Source organism: Triplophysa dalaica, chromosome 25 (assembly GCF_015846415.1).
Source record: "Triplophysa dalaica isolate WHDGS20190420 chromosome 25, ASM1584641v1, whole genome shotgun sequence".
Classification (NCBI taxonomy): domain Eukaryota; kingdom Metazoa; phylum Chordata; class Actinopteri; order Cypriniformes; family Nemacheilidae; genus Triplophysa; species Triplophysa dalaica.
Genome location: NC_079566.1, coordinates 7,416,150 through 7,442,385, shown reverse-complemented (window position 1 = coordinate 7,442,385; position 26,236 = coordinate 7,416,150). Strand labels below are relative to the sequence as shown.

The window sequence follows — 26,236 nt, the reverse complement described above, 5'->3', positions numbered from 1 at the left end:
TCATAAGAATACCCACGAGAGCGGCATCAAACACAGGTTTAGGGCTAAACTGCATTGGAAAAACACTGATACACATATGAAGTCTGACCCGTAGTATATGTTTTACATGGGCCACTTGTCCACTTACATTTTAAGTGTGTGAAATACTATTCCACTTGTATGACCAGAGAGCAGTTGGAGTCTGATATGGATTATGCAAATGTTTACAAGTCTCCCTGTATTAATTTATATCCACGGATTTGCTGCGTCCAAATCAGGAGGTGTGTAACTTAGCAACTAGCTTCCTTCTCACGCTCTTACACTTGAAAGCTTCAAGCCAGAGGAAGAGCTGTCAAGGGGTAAGATAAGATACAGTCTCAGCATCCCTGTGTCACTGCACAGACACCAGACTTTACAAACTTTCATTCTAAAGAAGATCGACATCCCCCTGAAAGCTCACGGGTTTAGAATGACTCACATCAGCTTGCTTAATTCATAGTCATACTTGGATATTCAGGTTTACAGAAGCAAAAGCTGATTTTGCCAGTAAGTTATGTCCCACTAGAAGCCCATCCTGCTGTTTTCCAAGGAGACCCTTAAAATGTCTGTAAACAGCCTTTGATTGTAATGTCCAATCTTCAGGCGGAAATTACATTGTAAGGTGATGAAAGGTTGAAATAAGAAAACTACTTCCCGGTCCTGGCTCTCTCTGTAAATGAAAGGCACAATGTGCTCTCGGTCCTGTACAAATAAGGCTGTAGTGTTTTGAAGTGTTGGTGTTGAAAGCAGGACAAAAAAGCCTCCTCTTGTAAATGTAACTGTCAGTTTAACTGTTATGGGGATTCTGGACCTCTCAAGCATCGTTTGCCATTATGTGGCTCGAGCGTGATGTTTCCCCCGGGGCTCGTCTCCGGTCTTTGGACTGCTTGCGCTCTGATGGAAGGTCCTAAATGATATAGATGTCATTTGAAATAAAGCTTTAATAGAAAGCTGACTGAAAGTGAACATCACAGCTATGCAAATGAAAAGGAGTGAAAATGAATTGTCAGCAGAGGTGGTTTTAGCTTCTGAAACGCACATTACACCATTAAACTCACACGCACGGTTTTGAACCTTGGCACGTACGCACGCACGCAATGTCAAATGCTGTGTAAATATTGCTTGGCTGTACAATTTGCAACATGTTGGCATTTTCGAATTGGATCAAATTGGATTTACATTTCTGTGAAAATGAGCTGGAATACAAAACGTTGCAAAGTTATTTTTTTTATAGAAAAACAACATTAGAATGGGTATTTGTGTTGGTTTGAAGAAAGAGGTTGTGCCAACAATATAATATAATTGTTCAGTGATTCTAATGGATTTTCACCCCAGGTATCCGCGGCTTTAAATCTAGACATGAACAATAGCTTCAATCTGTTTCCCTGAACTGTGTTTGAAACTGTTAGTAAGTGATTGGACTTGCAAAGACGTTGAAGTTCTTTTACATTTCGGAATTATTAGTAAACCACATCACGCGCTTTCAAAACGATAACCGCAAAGATTCATCCGTCTTGCTTAATTAACATAACAGCTTGGCACGTTGGGCATAAGTGGTTAAAAAATGTATGAATGCAACCCTGGCCAGAATACTTTGCAACACTTAACTAAACAGTTTCAACGTGCTGTTTTCATTAGTCTGGTTAGGATTTGTTATTCAATGTTCATCAGTTGTTCTGTTACCTTAATGCACATGCTCTAAAACCTTGTGAGATTCCTAATCTACCTTCTAAGGTTGTATCTTAATCTTCATAAAACCTCACAAATGGGCAGCATGGAGGAATATTGTGTACGCGTAAAATACATAATGGGTAATATAGATTTTTTAATTACAATGAACTAATGTTCTTGAGTCTTCACAGTGGAAAATCAAATATTTTAGTAGAACTTTTTGACATAGCTTAATGTATCGTACATTAAGGATATATGGGATGCGGTCTTAGAAGGATGTAGACACTGAGACTTGAAAAGCCTTTGCACCGGAGATGCCTTAAAGTGATATTTCTCCCCAAAATGATTGTCATTATTCACTCACCCTCTTGTCATTTCAAACCCGTGTGACTTTCTTTCTTGAACATGAAAAAATAGAAAATGAAAGAAAAACCTAGTGTGTGCTGAGCATGTGGATGGTGGACAACAGCTGGGAGGGGCTTTTCATTATCATGCACCTAAAGTATCATCACACATCCTGGCCAAGAGAGAGAGTGAGCGATTAAAAGCTTATAGTGCCTTGTAGAACAAAGCCTGGTCTGAGCGTGTGCGTTTGACTGGAGATAAATATCTTACAGTTGTCATAAAACCTTTTGTTTTGTCCGATATAAAAAACTTAATTGAAATGGATCATATAATCCAGAAGAGTTTAGCCTTGTGCTTGCTGTGTGTATTGATTTCTGTTATATTCTGAAAGCAGTCGGCTGGATTTATTGAACGGTTCTAAATTTAGCATGTGGCTCAAAAACATATATTAAATCTTTTCAGACCTAAAAGCTTTCATAACGATAACGTTGCCATTTTTGTGAGTGCATTTTTGGCAAAGTCAACTAGTATGAGCCTTTTAGAGGCCGATGTGATAATGGCCAATGGCTAATACACTGTAATGCAATTTAATGATAGCAAATATGGTGTATTGAAAGTTGCTAAATTTAAATGAAAACCTTTGGAAGTGCCTTGTTTTAACTACAAGGAACTACAAGAAACGGTCATCGATATTTTTTTCAAGAAGCTATTATGCTGACTATCATGATCGAAAATCTGATCTGTAATCTGTCATATTCTCATCATTTAGACTTTTGATATAAAATTTTCACGGAAGGAAACCACCAATGCACTGATGCACGCTCCTCGATTTGCTTATTTCATCCGTTCGACAGAACTCTGAAGCCCTCTGTTAAAAATGCAGCATTTGGCTGCCTTTTTTTAATGTTTCATTATTCTGTCACAAAGAATGATGCCCGCAATATTTCACACAATGACAGGTTTGGTCTGAGAGATGCATTATTCAGTGCATGCACCCCCACCCCATGTTACCGTCGGCTCTCGCCGCCCCCGCTGGCTCAAGGCAGTCAATACAAATATGTAGGGGAATCCTCGCTCCTCGCAGATGGGGAAAGGGTCAGAGGAAAGCCAAATTGACGATCTCTGACTGTTTAATGGTCTGTTATGAAGCCAAAAACCTTAGTGACTAGATTACGGTTTCGTTACTGGCCGGCTGTTTTGGAACGGGTTTTCTGATAGACTTAGGTGTGGGTATATAATGTGTTTTTAAGTGTTGATCAAGCTCTGCATCGGTGCTTTACACAGCTCAGAATAAAAAGCGCTCATGTTGCCAAACATCAGTAAGCCTTCGTTGTGGTAGACTTGAAAAAGTAACAGCGAGCGACTGTTTAGTGAGATGTTTTTATAAAAAAAATTACTCTTTCACCGCCATTGACGAGTTATCTCGTCATTTAAAAAAAAACACTTCCCCGCCAAAGACGAGTTATTACAGCAATCAGTGTTTGTACTGTTGTAAAGCAGGTGGCGCTATTACAAACTTTGGGAAAAAAGTACAGAATCCCAGAACCTAGAATGTACATGTTTTAGCAGTTTTTAATGATTGTAATCTGGGTGAAATCTTTGACAAAAAACTTTAATTATCTCAGCTGTTTAATCAAAGTGATGCATTTTTGAAGAAACCTACCCACATCTACGGAGTGATAAAAAACGAACAAATGAAGATAGAAGAATACAGTTTCTTTTGTTTAAAAGCTGAGACTCTGTTGTTTCCTTTGACATATTGTTTGTCCATATATTCTTTACAGAACATTTACTGTGAGCCATTAAAATTGGGTGAAAATGTAAACAAACGCTGGCGTAGGCTGGCAACTTTTTTTTTAAAAGGCTGGCGGGGCATGAGTTAACTTATTATTTAAACATACGTTTATATGTTCAATTACAATTGTTTAACATGTTGATTCATTTATAAATGATCTGTCGGTTGTATTCTTTTCAGATGTTTGTGCAGTGTTAAAAAAATTTAAACAGTAAGTTCTTCTGGATCAGCGTTGTCTACTTTTTCCAATGTGGTCTTTGCCTAAAGTACAAAGAAAAGCCCCTGTCCTCAGAATTTTTTTGTCATTTACATCCCATTAAGAGCCATTTTTAGGTAATGACTTAACGTTATTTATTTAAAACTTTTTTAGTTCCAGCCTTGACAATTATGTAATTGTATTTATGAATTGTTGTCGTAAACATTAGAAATTGTAAGCTACAACGTTTTATGTTTCCAGCATAGACCGCTACTCTACACCAGCCCATTTGCACGTGGAAAAGTGTCTAAATAACTTGATGTGACCTAAGGAAAACCTCATATAAATATTTAAATTCATCATAAGGAATATTTAAACACTCTCTAGTACTTTACCTTGAAATGACTTGGCTTCAAATTTGCTTTGCGGTCATATGAAGTTGTAAAAAAGAAGATAAAAAACACTCGGGCATAAAGATTTTATTATTTCTGTGATTGTGAAAGCTATTATAAATTAATGCATACAGAATTCATAAATAAACTTCCCTTTTGAGCGCCTGAGGCAAGCATTAGGGCAGTTATACTTTCTGTATTTTTTGTCATGGCTGTCAGTTAGAAATACTCAACTAAATAGCTTTTCCCCTGACTGAGTCTGACCTCCATACAAACACAAACACAGTCACAGTTTCGAACCCGTCTTTGACACCGTCTCTCACTTGCCAAGGGATCGCTCTTCACTTTCTACAAAGCTACTATAAAGCCTGAGAGAATTGGGAATTGCAAGCCCCTGAGCCAAAACATCAAAAAGCGGCAGAAGTCAAGGCAAAGTTCATTTACCGAAGAGAGCCAGAAACCCGAAGAACACCAGGGCTCTATATATTATTGTATTTTTTGACTCAAGGCACTTAGGTTCTCTCTTAAAAATTATAATCAAGGAGGAAGAAAGTGTAATTTCTTGACTTTGCCATTGGCTAAGGGCACTTGAGCACCATCTATTTTTAAGTGTCATTCGCAAATATCTCAATGGCGGTAGGAAAGCTTCACATTGAGTTAGAATATTTCCTGTTTTTAGTGAGCTGCTTAAGATTTTTTACAGCCCTGAGATGAGTATGTATTAAAATTTTACAAGACTGAATGTAAATAGATCAAAGCACACTTGGTCTTGTCAATAATAATGTATTCACAAAAAATCTATAAGTTTGTACCAATGCATTTATTGACCACATCTTTTTGCTGGGAAAGCTATTTTAAATATGAACTGTAGGTTTCCAACCTTCAAACCTTGATTTTATCTGTTCACACCAGCAAATTCATCAGCGTTACTATATAGTAGAATTGATCTTTAGGGTCAGTGCACTCATTTAACATAGCAAAGCCATTAATACTATTGTTCATATAATAGCGAAGTAGCGAATGTTATTCAGGAAACAGTGAAGGTTAAACGGCAAAGTGCAATATACATAACTGTCATCCATACCAGTTGAGGTAAATGGCCGTATATCTAATTGACCATGCAGGGTGATGAGATCCATCATAATTATCTAAGTGCTTCTATTGCCAGAACAGCCTGTGATGCCCTGTAATAGAGCACTAACCAGTCTTTAGTCATAATTGCAAGCTTAAGTATGCACTTTAGAAGTATGCATGCTCTTATGAGTTATTCGATCGTTTTGTGGTTGTAGTTATTAGTCTAGTTATTTGATTCTTTGAGGTAGAAATGCTGAATAAAATAAATGTGTCAAGACAGAGGTTTTAGGTCAGGATCCTACAATGAAGATTTGGGGTGCTCTTATTTTTGACTTGGCAGCAAACACAAGTGCTTAAGTAGTTGTTTAGCAGACTGTTTTATCTTAAGCGTCTTACTGTACTCTTGATACAGGGACAGTGGAGTAAACCACTTAACCTCAGAGCAACCTGCTGTAAAGCATTTTGTTAAAGCACACAGTGATAATAGCTCCGGCATTGACCTTCTGCTTACCACCCCGAGGTTTAAACCTTAAGAGGACCATACATTCATAATGATTTCGTTTTTTCTTTAAAAGCAACTGGATATGAAAATGTGCTGACTTTTATTATTCAAATGTTAAAAAGTTTCTACTGCTTTGTTGCAGAGAACCCATAGCCAGTCATTATTTATGTTGCATAAAATTAACTGTGGACAGTAAGCGTTTTTCAACTATACTCAAGTTCACTTCTCAAGCATGTGTACTTTATCAGAGTGTTTTTTTACTTCAGTACATTATAAGGCATATATGGTATGTTTTACTCCCCTACATCTCTGTGTGTTCAGACCAAACTCGACTTGCGTGAATGAATCGGTTGAATAGTTGGACGCTTGAACATTTTGAGTTTACTCGCTTCATTCGCGCGTCAAATACGCTTCATTCACGTTATGGTAGGGGATTTTGCCAGGCGGCTCCAGTCTTGTGTATATATATATTGCTCAAATTGTATAAAGATCGTTTTTGACAACTTACCAGATTGTCTGACCTCCTTTCTTCCAATCAAGATCCTTTTTATTTCTGTTTGGATAAAAGTAAGATGTATCGTACAGCTCCAGATATCCACATACAGCAACGATGATACAGCCGTTGCCCACAAGACAACCCCACATAACTTCCAAGGGAGCATCAAGATGACTAATATTTTAAAATTGATGAGCATTTAAATATAAAGTGTATTCAAAAAAGGAAAATCCAAGATATTTTAATTATTTGGCCTTTTTATAATAAATACACATTATCCAGTTAACGTCAAGCTCTAAAATTTATTTTTTAGGGTAGTTTTTGTGAGTGGGATGGGATGGGGGCCTTTGAATATTGTCAACTACAATAGGGGAATCACTAAGGTTATGAACCCCTGCTTTATAATGTAGGCAAGTATTTTTTTCCAAAGGAAGAACTCTTAATAAAATAAAGATGCTTTAAAATGAACTCCAAAGCCTTAAAGAGATAGTTCACCCCAAAATGAAAATGATGTCATCATTAACTTTTGTTCTTCAAAATACCTTCTTTGTGTTCTGCAGAAGAAAGAAAGTCATATTGGTTTGAAATGACAAGAGGGTGTAAAGGATGTTAGAATTTTCATTTTGCTGTGAACTGTCACTTTAAGCATTATAAAAAGTACTGGTTTATTGTTTCAGCTTTATACATATATACACTCACCTAAAGGATTATTAGGAACACCATACTAATACTGTGTTTGACCCCCTTTCGCCTTCAGAACTGCCTTAATTCTACGTGGCATTGATTCAACAAGGTGCTGAAAGCATTCTTTAGAAATGTTGGCCCATATTGATAGGATAGTATCTTGCAGTTGATGGAGATTTGTGGGATGCACGAAGCTCCCGTTCCACCACATCCCAAAGATGCTCTATTGGGTTGAGATCTGGTGACTGTGGGGGCCATTTTAGTACAGTGAACTCGTGTCATTGGGGCTCTAAAGTGTGCCAAGAAAACATCCCCATTACACCACCACCATAATTGCATTAATGAGAAATTGAACAGTTGTTCCTAATAATCCTTTAGGTGAGTGTATATGGTAGTAGTGTTTTGCAAATGTGAATGTACGGGACATGTGTCTTTTACATATTATGTGTTTAGTTTAAAAAAGGTTTTAAAGAACTGTTGGTGATGATATTGCTTTGCTTGCCATTTAGGTTAGTTAAATAGGAAGCCAAGTTTTTGCCTGTTCATTTTTTCCCCATCTGTTAGTTATTATGACAAAAATCATCTATTTCACCTGAAATGACTATTTCAATATTAATAGACTTTTCGACATCTTTTTTCCTCCATTTTCTCGTTGTCTCTCTGCAGCAGTGTGTAGAATCTCTGTCCCCACCATGTGGTGAAAAGTAAAGCTGCTGTTTCCCGCAATACACAGCATAATAGATGGAGCACTCTGTACTGAGAGCAACTTTGCACAGGTGGCTCTGCATTTTGCTACCTTGCTGTTTTTCTGTTTCCGTCTCCCTTCCTGAATATTTAGTTCTATGATGATTGAGTCGACACAATGGCCTGACGTTGACAGATGTACCAATGCAGCAAAACAAACTATGAATCTGTGATCATACATGTTAGCCATCAATTATTCATACCCGGAGCAAATGTCTGAGAGCCGTGGGCTTATGTCTGCAGTGTGTCATTTCTTTTGTGCAGTGCGGTGGAAAGAGACAAACCATGAGCCCTTGTGGCAGTATTGGATTAAGATGTGTTGTTCTTGAGATGGTGAAGTTAGCAGACCACAGAAAGAACCTGGCTGAAAATCTTGACATTTTTTTCTTATTTGTCAGCCCATACTGAAGGTTGTGCATCTGTGCATCGCTGTATGATTCACAGCCCCACTTGCTTTTGCCTGCACATTCAATGAGCCCCTAAGGTTTCTCCTGCAATGAAGAGATCTTGGCAGATTGCGCGAGAGATCCTGTGGGACTGGGTATTGATGTGTGAGGCGGATGTCCGGCCCATGCCTTCAAAACCAGACAGGTGTGCTAGGAATCAGAGGAAAGACCTCTGGCGTCTCGCTCTAAGTGAGAAGATGCCCCTGAGGTGTAAATCTCAACTCGAGCGACCGCTCTCGTCTGAGTTATACATCGTTAGGAGACAGAGTCGAATGAGAGCCAAGGCACGGAGAGTCACAAGCTCGGCATACAAAACAGAAATACACCACATGCTCCAAACGTGCATGCGTGTACGTGTCTGGATCCATGGGATCTCTCATTAGGTCAGTCGCGGATTGTATAAACAAGGGTACAAACTACGATCCGACTCATAATTTCCATGGAAACGGCACATGCCTGCTAAAGCAATGCTGCCAACAGTATCACATCGAAAGTACCAAAGTCGAAAGTAGTTTTCAGTGACCTTGGGGTCTGTCTTTGTATTATAAGGATTTGTGTGTAATTGTCCTAATGTGAATGACGATAATGTTCCCGCAAACCGTTTCTAAAGTTCGAGCTTTGTATTGACCATGTTTAACTCGCATTACTCTCTGATCAATTTGTATATTCTTATTGAACATTGTTAAAAGAGGTTACCTGCGATGGGTTGGCACTCCATCCAGGGTGTATCCTGCCTTGATGCCCGATGACTCCTGAGATAGGCGCAGGCTCCCCGTGACCCGAGGTAGTTCGGATAAGCGGTAGAAAATGGATGGATGGAAAAGAGGTTACCATGCTATGTTAAGAATGGACAAGGGTTGGAGTATTACAGTATACATATTCATGTTCTCATTTTGGACTGTAAACCTACTTTGACCCATCTGTATAACTCAACATCAATGTTTTTTTATATAATTTCCATGCATTATTGTATAAATTCTATATTATAAATGATGTAATATAATTATATAATATTGTTTAATTTTTTATATAATTATTTCTTTCCTTATTTAAAAAAATGCTTGATAGCGGGCTATCTCACCGACATCAGAATTATTCATTCGAACAGAAAAAGGCCCTTCCAAACATGGAGACGATTCTTTAATATGGTATTGTATGGTAGAGCATTAATGTGTGTTTTTATTGGAATTACTTGAATAGATAAATATGTTCTTTAAAGGAGACATCCCAATACTTTTGTCCATATGGTGTGCATTTTATGTCAATTCCTGCCTTCCTTTCAGGCGCAGAATGTTAGTTGCGTTGCTGTCTATGGACAAGAGTCAGAAAGCTTCCAAACTGGTCAAAACTACCTTAATTTTGTTGCGAAGATGAACGTATGTCCTAGGCTTGTCGAACTATTTGAGGGTGGTCATTTATTGCAGAATTTAAAATCTAAAGGAATAGTTCACCCAAAAAATTGGTCATTTTTGTGTTTTGTATAAATTAAAACCCATCAAATGTAGAATGAAATCTAAACGTATGCACATATCTTTTATAAATGACCACCTTGGTTTTAAAGTCCTCGATCTGTCTGGGACAGCTGGATTATTTATCTGGTTATACACTCTTATCACATCACAATTGGACACTTACTGACAAAAAGGATGGTGCTGACGCAAATTACATGACTTGTCTTTCTCATCTCCTTCACTGACCCCATTCCAGACCTGACTGACGGGGTTATCTGATCCTCTCCAGCTCATCTGATCATCTGAACCTAGATGTGTGCCTGAGGTCCGACACGGCGTTGGCATGCCTTGTCGCCTTGATATTATATTTTAAGCAGGCAGGCTTTTAAAGTCATAATGAAATGATGTGAAACACCTTTCATAACCCGTTATACTTCTAACTTATTTAGGAATGAAATGGGATATTTGAGGAAATAGTTGGGTGGGACTTGGGTTTCATTTTGGGGAAATTATTTGATTACAAAAAGTGCTTGCATGTTCTCCAGAAATGTGAGAATGACATGGAGATGAAAATGAGCAGTGTTTTTAAAGATAACATAATTTAAGGTCATTTGGAGATCAAAATCTTATCTGCTCTATTTTATCCCATATGTTTAAATGTTGTGGCCTTGGTAAGGTTTTGAAAGCAGGGGTTGTTGCATCTCAATTGCATTACTGTTTTCCAGAACAACTTAAGATATTTGTTTATTGATTTTCATAATCTGTTCAGTATTACTGGACATTAAAATTGAATGTATAGCACATTTCCATAGTTCTTAAAATGGTTTAATTTCAGTTAGTATAAGTCAATGAGTTTAAAGTGATACTTCACCCAAAAATGAGAATTCTGTCATCATTTCATTCCTGCATAAATTAAATTCTGATGAACACAGAGAAAGATATTTGGAAGAATGTAAGCAATATTCAATTCTGTGACATCATTGACTGAAATATTAGGACACATTAAATGGTAGTCAAAGGTGCCCCAGAACTGTTTGTTTTCCTAAATTCTTCAAAATATCTAACTTTGTGTTCAACAGAACAAAAAAATACTAAATGGCTAACATTCTTACAAATATCTTCTTTGTGTTTAACAAAACAAAGAAATTGATATAGGTTTGAAAGAAACTGAGGGGGAATAAAGAATTTGAAAAGAATTTGAAATGAATTTCATTTTTGAGCGAACTAACCCTTTAAGTCATCCTTCAGGCACAAAGCATTTAACATTTAACCTCAATTTATTTTTTAGAGTATTCTATCTCCCTTTGCAAAGAAGCACCCATGACCTGCTGATATATTCACATTGGTTTAAATGTTAAATTTAGGATTCTAACTTTCATTTTTAAAACAGCCGGGTGTCTGAGCCTCTACCAGATGTATTTTTCTGTAACTGCAGGAATGCTATCTCAGCATCCTTTACCGATTATGCTAATAGGAGTAAATTGAAATCATGCCTCTGTGCACCTCAGTTGTCACAGGACGTAGGAAAGGTGTGTTTTCCACCTCCCTCCCACTTCCCCCATTCAAATAGCAAATTGAATTGGTGATCTGGTTCAGGTCCACAGAAAAACACCAGAGAGAGATGGAGAGGCAGGGAACCACAGACTGATTTTTTTTAACAGTGCAAGTCACAAAAAGGGTGTGAATTAATCACAGTCCTCATTTCCATAGAAGCCAGTAAGCATCCGTCAAAGTGTGTTAAGCGTAAGGGGGTGTGCGGAAAAGGCCAATCTTCTGCAGTGGTTGCGAGTTGGTGGAAAAAAAAGAGAATTAAAGCCAAAGCAAAACTAAATGCTTTTTCCGAGAGCAAGTTTGTAAAAAACATCTATAACTATGTATGTGAGTGTTGCTTGTCATTTATTCTTATGATGCATAAAGTAATTGTACTTTGAATTGGTCCAAAAAAGTTGCCATGCAATATTAGATCAACATCTCAGCCACAATACAACACTATTGCGGTTCTTTGTTATGTGTAGAGTTTGGAAAACTGTGATCCAACATTTTACTTATTTGAATTTCATCTGCAATTTTGCGTAATTATATTCTCATTCTCGGTCCAATATAAATAGATGACGGTACGCACGGTATGTTTCCGCTCGCTCTGAACTGTGGTCAATCTCTAAAAATCTAAAAATATTCGTGTGAAAAATGTAACTAAAGATATTCGTGGTTGTCATGAGAACGTCATGACGACGTTGACTCCTGTATCTTCTCCTTTTAACTGTCGGTTATTTGAGGCTTTCTCTTATTCCGTTTTCTGTCAGAGCGTCACGGAGACACGTAGACCTTTTCAGTCAAAGCACCTCTCACATGTCACACACAGATCCAGCTTCAAATGGCATCTTACAAAAAACGGCTGCAGTGAGAAAGAGTGCAAGGAAGGGCATCAAAAGACTGCGGATGAGCTGTGAGCCTGTGCTGGAATGACTAAACTCTGTCTCCTGAGCGCTGTGTGGATCCTGCTGAGAAACCGTCTCTGATTCTTTGCCAGTGAATACTACTGCAGGTCCCTCTTGTAATTAAAGTGCACTTAAGTGACTACTCATTATGACAATAGCATACTTTCAAAGTTCATATTTCATGACAAAGGTATATTTGGACAAAATGAAGTGAAACGTTTCTCTTGCCATGTCTTTAGTGGCGATCCAATGCACAAAGCTGATGTAAGAGTCAGGTACACTTTTTAAGTGCACTAAATAACATCCAAGATGAAAAGTTGCCCTGACAGTTTTGCAGTAGCATGGTAGACAGTAGATTATTAACTGTACTTCTTTAAAGTACAGAGACCCATTAAAACTAAAGTCATTGACATTACATTTACTGTAAATATGAGGTAACTGTTTTCCTCAAGGGTCCCTTTGACGAAAATATACGAGACATTTCAAATATGCATGAACTGCTCGGTGACAGCGAACGTTTTCAGCTTGGCCATTCAAAGGATGTCAGCTTGTCGTCATCTTTAAAACATCTCGGAGAAGCTAAGCAATGCATTAGTGACCCCTGGCTTAATTTAATTATAATGGGTTCAGTGTGATTACAAGTGTGCGCTACTTAAACCATGTACATTATTCATATGTGTGGAAAGGGACCTGTCCTCTGTTGAGATTGAAGTAAAGAACTGGCACCGAATCATTTTCTCCCTTCCAGATTGATTTGTTTCTTCTCATTGCCCCGTTTTGTTTGGTTTGATGCATGCAAGCGAAGTGCACCTTTTTTTTTACATGAAGTGGCAATTGTCTTGGCATCGCCGGAGACTTGGAGATAGGAAACTCAAGAATAATTCATGGAGGGCCGACGCTATCTTCTCTTCTGTTGTTTTTATCAAAGGCATAGGGGACGAGTCTAATCCCAGCACGCAAGCTGGGGATGGATTTGATGAGCCGTGATTCATTTTCCAATTTGGCTTTTCCAGTGGTCACAGCCACCCTCAATAAGTCTCATTTTGTAACTATCCACAATGCAACTGGGTCTTGGATTTGTTTTTTTCCCCCTTTATAAACCATTGGATGTTTTTCATGGACATTGCGTTTTAGAAACGGGAGTGTGAATTAAACTGAAGCTTTCTAATTATTTCAGCTAGCGATTTTACTGACCGATATAACATTTTAAGGATGGTCGCTGAACTACAGCTTGTGTGAAATGTCAGTTGTTGTCCAGAATTTCATGCTGTAGTAGATGACACTGCATGCAATGACAATAAATTTATCAGGTCCACAGAATCGTGATCTTTGCACTATAAAGGTCCCATGTGTAGTTTTTTGGAGGATCTATTAACGGAAATGCAATGTTATATACATAACTACTGTATGTCTTCAGGGGTTTATAAATGTTTTATTACTTTAGAATGAGCTATTTCTATCTACATACACCGCCGGTCCCCTTTCATGGAATTCGCCATGTTGTTTCTACTGAAGCCCTAAAAGGACAAATTGTACAGAACACGATTGTTGAGCCGTTGTTGGCAAGTTGTAAGTTCGATTGACTAAGCGAATCTGGAAATTAGTCTTTGCCGAATTGTAAAGACATTGTTAGATATGTAGTGAGACAGCAGTGGCCTTTTGTAAATACTAATGCATCATGGAGCTCGGAATTTCCTCTCTCTCTCTCTCTCTCTCTCTCTCTCTCTCTCTCTCTCTCTCTCTCTCTATCTCTCTTTCACTCTTTCTCACTCTCTCTCTTTCTCTCTCTCTCTCTCTCTCTCTCTCTCTCTCTTTCACTCTCTCACTCTCTCTCTCTCTCTCTCTCTTTCACTCTCTCACTCTCTCTCTCTCTCTCTCTCTCTTCCACTCTCTCTCTCTCTCTCTCTCTCTCTCTTACACACTGTCTCTCTCTCTCTCTTTCACTCTCTCTCACTCTCTCTCTCTCTCTCTCTCTCTCTTGCTCTCTCTTCCACTCTCTCTCTCTCACACTTTCTCTCTCTCTCACTCTCTCTTTCTCTCTCTCTCTCTCTCTCTCTTACTCTCTCTCTCCCGAGATGGATCCAGGGGGCCACAGATCTTGTTGCATTTTATGAAACAGAAATGTATCATAAATTTCATGCAATCACGCATCAGAAATATAAGCCCACCAACCAAATAATTGATCTTCCAGCATTTTATAACTAAATAGGTTTTTGGTTTAATTAAAATTACAAGTTAAAGATTGCAAGTCTTTATTTGGGGGTCCGCAAAGCCTTATTACTTGTTTGAGAACCTATATGCTCTGTATATCAATTCTATTGATTTAAAACAAAGCTTAACAGTTTTGTCTATGCACTGCTCCATTTTGACACTTTAGATTTCGTATAGGCATTTTCAATTAATATCACCATGGCAACAACAGAACAATGCCAGTGAGGTCAGTCAGCAGAATCTTTACCCAACTTATTTTCATAAAATCATGGTTGTAATAGCTTTAGCTTTACTGTAACTCTTTGGTAAGACTTCGGCACCAACAATGCCAAGGTCATAGGTTCGAACCCTGGGATTGCACATATTCAAATACAAATGTATAGTATTTTGCAATGTAAGTCGCTTTGGATGAAAGCGTCTGCCAAATGCGTAAATGTAAATACAGTAATTTGTTTATATAGGTTTCCTCAGATCCCAAAGCTATAGGGTAGAGTTTTGTAATGTATGAAATGATGATAAGTAGCATACTAATGATCCTCTCCTAATGATGGAGACATCAAAGCTTAGGACAGCAAATGAGACTATAACAAGTGTGCCCAATGGAGGACAAAAGCAATACGCAGTAGCACTCAGCATGGTACCAAAACATAACAGAGATGTGGTTACATGGTAGCCAATTTAAAAGATTTAAATGAACATACAGCGTTATTACCGCCGAGAGCTCTCGCTCGTTGTAAATGCACAGATCCAGGGAAGGGAAATTATGTGCTAGCTTAATGTTCTTAGTGGCTTTTAAGTATGAATCTAAATGTGTGTAAGTAAAAGAAAAATACAGGAAAATCCCACAGTGCACATTTGCTTTTAGTTTTTCAGACTTTCTTCACCCTGCATCAACTTTTTGTCAAACTCTAAAACCGCGGTTTGTCGGGCATCTAGTGTTCACATTTATTGGTTTGCTGTGAATTGGGGGTACTAATGTTTCCTCTTTATTACGCCAAGCGATAAATTGTTTACTAGTGCTCACTTTCAATAAATAAAATGAACTTCAAAATGGTCTTGAAACGGTGTGAGAGAGTATGAGGGCTGTATCCGTGTTGTAGGAAGTGTTTGACCCTTGTTATGTCTTTTTCCAGTTTTGTTTGGACAGTTTGTCCTGTTCCAGACGTCACTGAATGATGTGGTGGACATTTATGATGGAGCGACGCAACAGGCCGCATTGCTTTCATCTCTCTCCGGCTCTCACTCAGGTAAACACTAGAACGTTTCTACAGACCTAACATGGTCACATCCATTACTACGACTGGATGCAGTAATTCTCTGTTTGGTCTTTCAGAGCCAGAGGAAAATCTTCTGAAAATGATCTTAAAGACAATTTTGAGATGTTTTTTCTGTCTGTTTTTCAGGAGAGTCGTTGCCCTTGAGTACTGGAAATCAAATAACTATCAAGTTTACTACAGTTGGACCAGAAACTGCCAAAGGCTTTCACTTTGTGTATCAAGGTCAGCTCTAAGCTCTTTTGAGACATAATGTTTAGATTTGTTATTTATACTGTAGTACAAAAAAAATAGACAATCTGCTTATGATACCCAGAATTTATAGCACTGTTGCTCAGCATTTACAATTATTGAGCACTTTTTAGTGCTGCTGAATGCCTTGAACAAAATGACTTCACGGAGGACAAATTATGGCATTCAATATAAAAGAAATTCATGTTTGCATACATTGGCATTCGCATTCAACCATGACCTCAGATCACAGGAAACCTAATTTCCAGAATATTTGATCGATGTGATTTTGTAAGTTAGCTGTTGCTTTGTACCAGTTAAATTCAATGTTACAGAGTTCAAATCCTACAGAGATATTGATTTTTAATTAAAAGATGCAGTGTTACAAGCAAAAGAAACCAGACAAGTTCAGAATTTGTGTGCAGGGCAAAAGCCTGACATTTTATATGTGATGTTTGTTGTTGATGATCTCGTTTGAACGGAAGTTTCCTAAACAGCCGCCTCGTATAAATGTACAGTATACCCTGAACAGTACTGTAAGTTATCATAGACAACTTTATCCAACATATGCACAAGATACAACTGCTCGCTGTATTCATTTCAATGGATGCCAATCCCTTCACAGCTGTGCCAAGGACCAGCGCCACGCAGTGCAACTCTGTTCCAGAACCTCGCTTTGGCAAACGCATTGGAAACAATTTCGCCGTGGGTGCATCGGTGATGTTCGAGTGCAACCCGGGCTACACGCTACACGGCTCTGCTGCCATTCACTGTGAAACCGTACCTGACGCTCTAGCTCAGTGGAACGATACTTTGCCCACGTGCATCGGTAAGAGAGACACGCGATTGATGTGACCTTTTGTCCTGCTGGACAGGTTGTGTAACCAAGCATGTTAAGCTAAATGATACATCGCCGTGAAACAAAAGCAAAGCTGAAGTACTGAGTCAGTAAAGCTGTGCAGAGTTTCAGGTGAGGCGACTTAATTAATCGGGTCTCTCTCTCTCTCTCTCTCTCTCTCTCTCTGTCTCTCTCTTTTAATTTTGCTTCAGATCTTTTCCAAACACGTGCTCATTGTTTTTCTTGTCATATTTAGGCCAAATGAAAAGAAAAACACACACACGAACGCTGGTACAATATCATACGGCTTATGACAGGCATCTGCTCCTCTGTGTCAGGCATTGTTTTATTTCCTGCATCTTCCCGCTAAAGGGTCAGAAATGGGTGATGTATCCCATGATTACCTGCGCACATGCTGCATTCTATATATCCGTGGTTAAAAATGAATGACCTCAAAATTGCAGGGAAGTGAATTTTTGTTAATAATTTAAGTATCTGACACAGATATACTGTATGGAGACCTTTTCTATATCCTGCCATCTTGATCTCTCTCTTTCTTTCTTTGCCCCCTCCTCGGGTTTCTTACCCAATGTGAGACATCAATCAGTATGTCCCTTCCGTTCGTAGCTGTTTAAACAAAGTGATTGGCTTTGACCTCTAGATTATCCCCTTGTCCTTGATAGATAGTATCTTACCTAAGCATAGGATAACAAAGACAGTTCTGCCCTGCCAGAGTCTGATAGCAGCCTGTGCTTTGTTATTGACAGATCCAGTCTGTGGCCTCTGGTGCTGCGCTAGACAATAGTTGGCAGGTCTTCAGCAAATAGGAGAAGATTGCTTAACCAGGCTGCTCCCCGGAGGGGGAGAGGCAAAATGTTACTTTCTGACGTTTCTATGCTGCATTGTTCTTTTAAAGTGCAGCGAAAATGAAAAGGTGCGTAGATGAAAGACAGTGACTAGGCATCTGCCTCAGCTCGCATATAGTTCAGTTGGTGCACTGGCAAGGGAGTTTCGTTTGACTTCAGTAAGTGTACTACCAAGGGTAGTTTGTCAAAATGTTTTCATTGTAATTATACGTTTGTTGGCGTTGATTATGAAGTAGGTTTTTTGGTCTTGTTTTTGTTTGGAACGTGTTTTCACTGTAAAATTTGACTGTTAGTCTAAGAGAACATAGTTTGACTTTTATACTTGGGTTCACGGGAATTATTGACTAGTATGCTGTGACCGTCATAAGATCAAGGCTTCATATGCATTCGCCAACATCTCGAAATAGGGGGAACCCAGAGGTAGGGCAGAGGGGGCGGAGTCAGAAGAGTGAAGGAGGCGGGGTTTCACCTCAACATGTAGATTTCCATCTTTTCTTTATGAAATGGACTATTAACACTTGCACATTTCTCACATAAAGTGGAAAAATTGCATTTATCGTTTAAATATACAAAATATGTTCCTGACTAGAGTTCCCACGGTGAATCTCAGTCATTTCTACCTCTACATATGTCTTTATACTATACTGTATGTAAATCTATTACAGATGCAGAAAAAAATTAGGAGACCAGTGCACATTTTCATTTAATGATTATTTCTAGATGTATTGTGGTCATTCCAGTTCAGTGTGCATTTTACCAACATCAAACCTCAGGAAAAACATAGTCATCCAACAGCAATGTGAAAGACTGACAGCATGACAAGACATGAAAACTGTAATAAAAATGGTTATCACATAAAACAACTTTTTCTAAATACATGTACAAATATTAAAGTTATGTTATTACTGTATGAACATAAACTTGTTTTCTTTGCAGTTTTTTAAGTATGAAAAAATACAGAGCATCTTTTCTGTTACTTTGACCTTTTTCTCCAGTTTTCAATTTTATGCAAATAAATGCAAATAGAAACAATAATTTTATTTAAAATTTGGAAGAAATGGTGTTCGTAGTTCTAATAACAAAACAAAAATTATAATTTTACCAAAACACATACTTATTCAGAAAAGGGTCTCTTAAGTTTTTGTGGCTGAACTATACTATATTCATGCATATTTTCCATTTCTTTGCAGTAATATACCACCAAAACATTTTTCATATTGATAGCTGTTTAGCATTTTGACTATGTTAAAACTCTGTTCCAGCTGATCAGAGAACAAGGTTATAACTACTCAGTATCTGCATAAAAAAATTTATAATAATTATAATTAAAGTCAAAAAGCATCAAGGCCAAATCTTGAGTCATCACAAAGCCAGACTAGATTTGAATATTCATCAGAAGCTGCTTTTGTACGGGGCGTGATAAAGCTTTCAGCTGTGTGTCTTGTACCCTCCACTGAAAGGTAATGCTTACATATTACAACACTCTCTTGTATTTGGATTTGACAGTGCCTTGCGGAGGGGTGTTGACGATGCGTAAGGGGACTATTTTGTCCCCCGGTTACCCGGAACCCTATGACAACAACCTCAACTGTGTGTGGAAGGTGTCAGTTCCCGAGGGAGCCGGGATCCAAGTGAGTAAAGGAGCCTGTTTGAAGTCCCATTTCAGAGAAGAAGCATCAGTGATGGAAATGTTAAAACAACAATAAAGGGAATTCCTAATGACCAATAAATAATGCACGAGGCAATGCTTAATTTAGAAATGATAAGACGTGCAGATCGACAAACTCGAATCCCTGTCTGTATTTTTACCTTGCCTTTGTATCTCTTAATGCAGTAATGTGGTGCTTTGTTAGTATAGCGGTTTGTCAAAATCCCAGAGGGAATTCTGCATGCTGTGGGATGAGATGGTGCTCAGTAAATTAGCACTCGGTATCTTTGTTCTTCTGTTCTAACGCTTCTTAATTATTTGTTTTCTTCTTCGTAAATCCAGATACAAGTTGTGAGTTTCGCCACAGAACACAACTGGGACTCCCTGGACTTTTATGACGGCGCAGACAACAATGCACCCAGACTTGGCAGTTATTCAGGTAAGAGTTGAACTGCTGAGACTTTTGGGTCACACTTTAGAATAGGGCCAATTCTCACTATTTACTAACTATTAACTACGACTTTTGCCTCAATAATCTCATAATTAGTGCTTATAAGGTAGTTTTTAAGTTAAGGTATCGGGAAGGAGTAAGGCTGTGGTTCTCAACCAGGGGGGAATGTTCCGTCTGAAGCTGCGCAGTGTGTGGCTGCGCAGACTCTTGTAGGTCCTGTACGGTGCAATTTTAGGCTGCCCACAAAAACTCAATATCTACAAAGTAGAATAAGGCATTTGTATGTGCGATACGCATTCTAATATACAACCAATATGCATTTTAATAAACAAGTAGTTAATGATGAATTCGTGTACCTTCATATAAAGTGTAACCGACTTTTACATTATGGCATTTAAGCATTTCATTATTTGCACATGGAACAAGCCTGATCCAATGTTAGAAATATTACATAAGAAGTAAAACACAACAACCCTTGCTTCCGTACGAGAAATCAATCAATTGAATGCATCGAAAATTCCTCAGCAGAACATGATACACTTAATAGAGTCAAAGCCTGCAAAAAGTCAAACGGTTTTTAAAATCTGGAGCCAGGAAGGACCCGAGGATGTGCATCATGCCGGTTTTGGCTAGCTAATTAATGACTGTGTCTGGCAGCAAGTCTAATGGGCACCGCATCGCTCAGCAGTTTATTTGTTTATAAACAGAGCGGCCACATGAAGTACACTAATGCTGAGAGCTTGTCATCACTGGGCCTTTATTGCTCGGTGGCCTTTTTGTTGTAAAGGGAAATGCAGTGAGGTGTTTCTCAAACATGCAGATTAGAGACCTCCAATGCAGTGCACATATGTGACCCTGGACAACAAAACCTTAAGTAGCACAGGAACATTTTTAGTAATCGCCAAAAATACAAGGTATGGGTTAAAATGACAGATTTTTCTTTTATGCATGAAATCATTAGTATATTAAGTAAAGATCATGTTCCATGAAGATATTTTTTAAATGTACTGCTGTTCTTTATCTTTGTGAATATACGGCCTGCTGCAGTGCCTAACAACTTCAAAGGCAACTTTCTCAATATTTTGCTTTTTATGCACCCTCAGTTTCCAGCTTTGTAAACTGTTGTTGTTCCGCCAGAAAGTATCCTTTACTAAGAAACCATATATCAATAGAAAGCTTATTACTTCAGCTTTCAGATGATGCAAAATCTCAATTTCGAAAAATTGACCCTTAAGACTGGTTTCGTCGTCCTGGGTCACATATTTGGGGTCTCACCCCACATATCTTAAATATGTGTCGTGGAGTTCTCTGCTAATAAGTAGGGAAGTTATACCAGGTGTGTAAAGGAGGAGAGATCGGAATTGTTCTGTAAAAGATAAACAATTCACTAATGCATTAGCTAATGTTATCAAATGAGATGTAACAAAATGATACCAAAGATGTTTTCCGATGCTCAGTGTGTACTTACAGTAAGACATTCTACTGTATAATCTAAACTTATTTGCTTGGTAATCCTCTTCATATTGCAGCCTCAACTGATGTTCTGTAATGTTAACTGAGCATATGTAAATAATCACATTTTTTGAATTGCTGTGACGTGCAATCCGGTGCATGCCTAACGCAGTTTCTCTTTTGTCAGGGACCACCATTCCTCAGCTGCTGAACAGCACGTCCAACAACCTCTACCTGAACTTCGTGTCAGACATCAGTGTGTCCGCTGCAGGCTTTCATCTGGAATGCACAGGTACAGCACAGCAGTGGAACAAGATTATGCTATCGATTCCTCTAAGATGAGGAACTGCATTCATGAAAGCATGACTGGACTGCATTTCTATCCTTGCATCTTTGACGAATTGTAGATGTATAATAAATGTTAAACATGTCAAGATACTTAGATGGACTGCCAGGTAGATGGATGAAAAGATGGATGATGTAGACGAATGGGTGGGTGGTTGGTTGGATGGATGGATAAATAGACAGACATGTCTCTCTCTACATTCATATAACAGACATCAGCATTGTCTTGATTTAACCGTCGTATATTAAACACCCTGAGGTCTCAATGTATCATCTGCTCTTATTGTATCTGATAACATGAACCTAGCACAGATATGTTCCATCTTCCCTTTATGCCAAGTAATCAAAGGAAAATACAGAAATGGAACAATACGAAGTCTTCGCCAACCAGCTTAATATCACACCAGAATTTGGCCAAGTTATGTGTCTGGCTGCAGTTGCTGAGTCAGACACCTGTTCTTCACAAAATAGAGCCAGGTGTCCACATTTACATCCATAAAATAATAAGCCAGAAACAGTCTCTCTAACCAAATGTTTTTACATACCAGATCCTCACCGCTCAGCTGAATTGAAAATAAATTTTGGTCCTGTCAGAGTTCCACAACACACATGTAGCTGAGCAATTCTGTGAAAATGTCAACCTTACCACGAAAAAATTATGTTTTTAACAGCGATATTTACTATGGTAACAGCACAGATATTAATATTGGTGGTTCAAATACCCATGCGAGATCTCTCTTCAAATTTGTGAAGCATTTGTTTTATTTTAGTGCATGATTTTTCATAGTCAGGTAAGTGCCATTTTCAGGATTGTCACATCCATAACGCTACATATTCCTCATAAATGTACACATGAAAATTAATATGAAGTAACTATTTAAGGTTCTACAAAGAGGCATCCCTTCTCCATTCATTGGGTATTTTTGCTTCAGGAATGTGCATTTTATTTTACAGAAATCCTAGAAAGTTTATCGTCTCCCAAAAAACGCATCCTTTTCTTCACATCCATAACACGTTTATTTCCCTTTTTTTTTTCATAGACTGACATTTTGATGTTTAGACACTATCAACAAAGGTTCAGTAAAATATAAACAGATAGTTCAATATAATCTTAACAAATCATTCTCTGAGCATTTTTTTGTCACGTCCATAACACAGAATGTCAGGTCCATAACACAGCTGCTATCCTGTTGATAATACAGTGTGAAAAATATTATCATTATGTGTCAACAGCTATTGGCCTGGATACATGTCCAGAGCCTCAAACGCCCACTTACGGAATTAAAGTGGGGGATCGATACATGGTCGGAGATGTTGTCATGTTCCAGTGTGAGCAAGGATATTCCTTACAGGTGAGGCCGATGCATGTGATGAATCTGCGCATGACATGACCCGGTATGACTACCAGAAAAGGCATGATCACCGCATTGCAGATTTTTGCTGTTTTTATCTGGCCAGCTGAGCTCAATGCTTTATGATTTGGAGGTGTTGATCTGTTTTGTTTTCGTCTAGGGAAATGCTCATATCACTTGCATGCCTGGACCGGTGAGAAGGTGGAACTACCCTGTGCCGCTTTGCCTTGGTATGATTTTATCAAATGGATCTTGGAAACGTTTTTTTTACCCCAAAAACAATGAAACATTAAGTGTGTTTACGTGTTCTGTTATCTAATAGCTTCAGTGTACAATAAGTTGCTTTGACTAAACATGTGGTGTCTGTGTTATAGTGTAAAGGAGTTTACATGCAAAATGAAATAATATAGGCAACTATAAGAAAACAGTTTAAAGGCATTTTCACAAACTTCAACATAGTCAGCATTCGATTTTGCATGTAGACACACTTATTAGTTTGATGTGTTTTCCTTTTCATCAGTAATTGAATAAGAGATGCCACGGTGGGTTACGTTAATGTTCGATTCATTTGTCTCCTCATTAACTTTCTGGTCCCGGCAGCTTTTGTTTAATTCAGAACCTAGAGTAAAATGCAAGTCATGGCAGAGTTTTCGATTACGTTATACAATACCGCGATGGATTATACAGTCTTCATAGAGGTTGCTTTTAAAGAAAGACCCTGAATCCTTAATGTTTTTGTTTTGATGCATTTTCCAGTTTCAGCCTTACCAGAGCCAAACTACCCGCTCAATAATTTAGCACATTTTATATGCAAAAGCTCCCAAAACTATGACTTTTTAAACGTGAGTTTCCTGATGCTTTTTGCCCGGCTCAGATGGGAACGGTATCACTAAGCTTAAGTTCACCAACAGTGCTAAAAGCTTTTTTCCAAATGAATAACAAAGTTTCTGAGGCAAACATGGCCAATTAAACTCTACTGTAGTTCGTGTAAAGTCACTTTCCTCTGACATAAGTGTTTATTACAGAACATTATTGTTAGTGGTGTTCTTTCAAGTTGTACCAACTTGTCTTTATTGTGACATTTGAAGATGTTTGCAGAACACCCAGCAGATCATAGCATTAACATGAACAAGCTGAAAACAACAAATAATGTCAAACAGGTTTGTGGGGTGAAAAGGTTTCTTCTTTGTGCAATATCTAGTCTTTTGCTGAGTATTCCTCACTGAGATACAACGGCTCGAGAGAGGAAATGACAAATATAGACATTCATTTCTATATTTAAGGATGGCCGAGATGACGTGCTAGACGTCTCTCACTTTACTGCGTCAACCCTTTCCATTTATAAAACGTCCTGTGTAGCCGGCAGGCTTTTCTGCGAGACCAGGTTTCCTGAGATCAATATGTCACTGATTGCAAGTCTTCCTGTTTATCTTCTATATTGCCTTGGCTCATGTTTGAGTTGGCCGTCCCTTGACCTGCCCAATCCCCTTTTCCCTTCTGTTTGAATGTAGTTTAAAGTCCTACATTACTAATGTATGTATCAACATGATCCAGTCTTACCCAAAGCAAAACTGATGTAATGCTTTTGAACTGGTCCTGTCTCTTATACAATAATTTAGCAATGCTTGTCCCATCATATGAACCTAAGGCCAAATGTACGGCTGTCAAACGATTCAAACGCATCCAGATGGAACTTTACGTTTACATAATATATGTCTGTTTACTGTGCATATTAATTTTGTGTTTATAAAAACATACATATCCATATATTTAAGAAAATATGTAATATAAAAATGTATAAAGATTTAAATATAAACATATAAAGAACTACATGTACATATTTCCTAAATATGTATTCATGTATGTATTGAGAAATACAAAATTGTATTGCTCAGTACACATAGATATATTTTGTAAAAACACTTTTATTGTGGATGCTATTAATCGTGATTAATCATTTGACGGCTTTAACAAAATGTAAACAAAAATATATCCAAAAATAAAACTTTTTTTGTCTCAGATGTTGCTTTATTGAGCTAGATTCATCTATTATACAAACTAGGAATCTTTTTTTCTCAGATTGTATTAAAATCAACAGAAATAACCTGGTTTCACAATGCTATATGGGTCAGTAAAAATAATCTTTATCTGGATATTTACAGCCCAGTGTGGTGGGGCCATGAAGGATGTTAGCGGAGTGATTCTGAGCCCTGGTTTCCCTGGCAACTACCCCAGTGGTCTGGACTGCACCTGGACAGTGACTCTTCCTACTGGCTTTGGTACTTGATTGTCATTAACCAGCGCAGAAATAAGCGAAATGCTTTATGACACTCACAGTCTTCAACCACGTTCAATAATCATTGTTGAAATGTTATCTAAGGAATCCACGTGCAGTTCCTGAACTTTTCCACCGAGGCGATCCACGACTACCTGGAGGTCCGAAGCGGGCCGTCTGAGACTGGAACGGTGATTGACCGGTTCAGTGGGCCGCAGGTTCCCGAGTCACTGTTCAGCACCACGCATGAAACCTGCTTCTTCTTCCACAGTGATTATTCGCAGAATAAACCTGGATTTCACATTACATACCAAGGTGAGGAATTTAAATGAAGACATTTTCCGAAATAATACATTCGATTTACGTAATATTTTATATATATTTTATTTATTTATACATATACATTTTTAAATTTGTCCTCAGCCTATCAACTTCAGAGCTGTCCTGACCCCCGACCTTTCAGGAATGGGATTGTGATAGGCAGCGACTTTAGCGTGGGCATGACAGTGTCTTTCGAGTGTCTTCCTGGTTATTCGCTCATCGGAGAGACCTCTCTGACCTGCCTCCACGGCATCAGTCGGAACTGGAACAATCCTATACCACGCTGCGAAGGTAGCTTCACCGGCAATACAATTCGAAAGCCTTTATATACTGTCTTAATGGGGTATTGAAATTAAATGACCCTAGTTTTTCATGCATGCAATTGCTCATTGTAAGTTATTATAAAAGTGTCAGCAGTCGCTTATGACATTATACGCTGATGTTAGAGATATGCCGACCGAGTGAGATTTATTGCTTTATTTCAACAATATTACCGGAATGTTAAACAGTACCGCGCATCTTTATGGAGAAAGCAAATTCTCAATGCACTTCATAAAAATTCTTTCTTACTTAGTCTTTTTTTCTTGTTTTCTAGTAAAATTGTCTACAAATTCTTGAATCAAGAGGCATTTTCTTGATGAGCAAAATGACCTAAGAAAATAAGTCTTGTTTTTAGTAAAGAAATATGAAATTTCTGTGAATTTGAGTTTAAAACAAGCA

General features: G+C 38.2%; 1 protein-coding gene across 3 annotated transcripts in view; it reads left to right on the top strand.

Annotated features, from left to right (window-relative positions):
- Positions 1 to 26,236, top strand: part of csmd3b (CUB and Sushi multiple domains 3b) — a 347,235-nt gene that overhangs the window by 255,258 nt on the left and 65,741 nt on the right. For all 3 annotated transcript variants that reach the window (XM_056741016.1, XM_056741014.1, XM_056741013.1), the window contains exons 32-42: positions 15,597 to 15,710; positions 15,867 to 15,962; positions 16,594 to 16,797; positions 19,179 to 19,303; positions 19,663 to 19,759; positions 21,411 to 21,515; positions 22,802 to 22,920; positions 23,081 to 23,150; positions 25,083 to 25,199; positions 25,301 to 25,510; positions 25,619 to 25,807. In XM_056741016.1, coding sequence (XP_056596994.1) covers positions 15,597 to 15,710; positions 15,867 to 15,962; positions 16,594 to 16,797; positions 19,179 to 19,303; positions 19,663 to 19,759; positions 21,411 to 21,515; positions 22,802 to 22,920; positions 23,081 to 23,150; positions 25,083 to 25,199; positions 25,301 to 25,510; positions 25,619 to 25,807 — 1,446 coding nt within the window. The remainder of the gene's footprint in view (positions 1 to 15,596; positions 15,711 to 15,866; positions 15,963 to 16,593; positions 16,798 to 19,178; positions 19,304 to 19,662; positions 19,760 to 21,410; positions 21,516 to 22,801; positions 22,921 to 23,080; positions 23,151 to 25,082; positions 25,200 to 25,300; positions 25,511 to 25,618; positions 25,808 to 26,236) is intronic.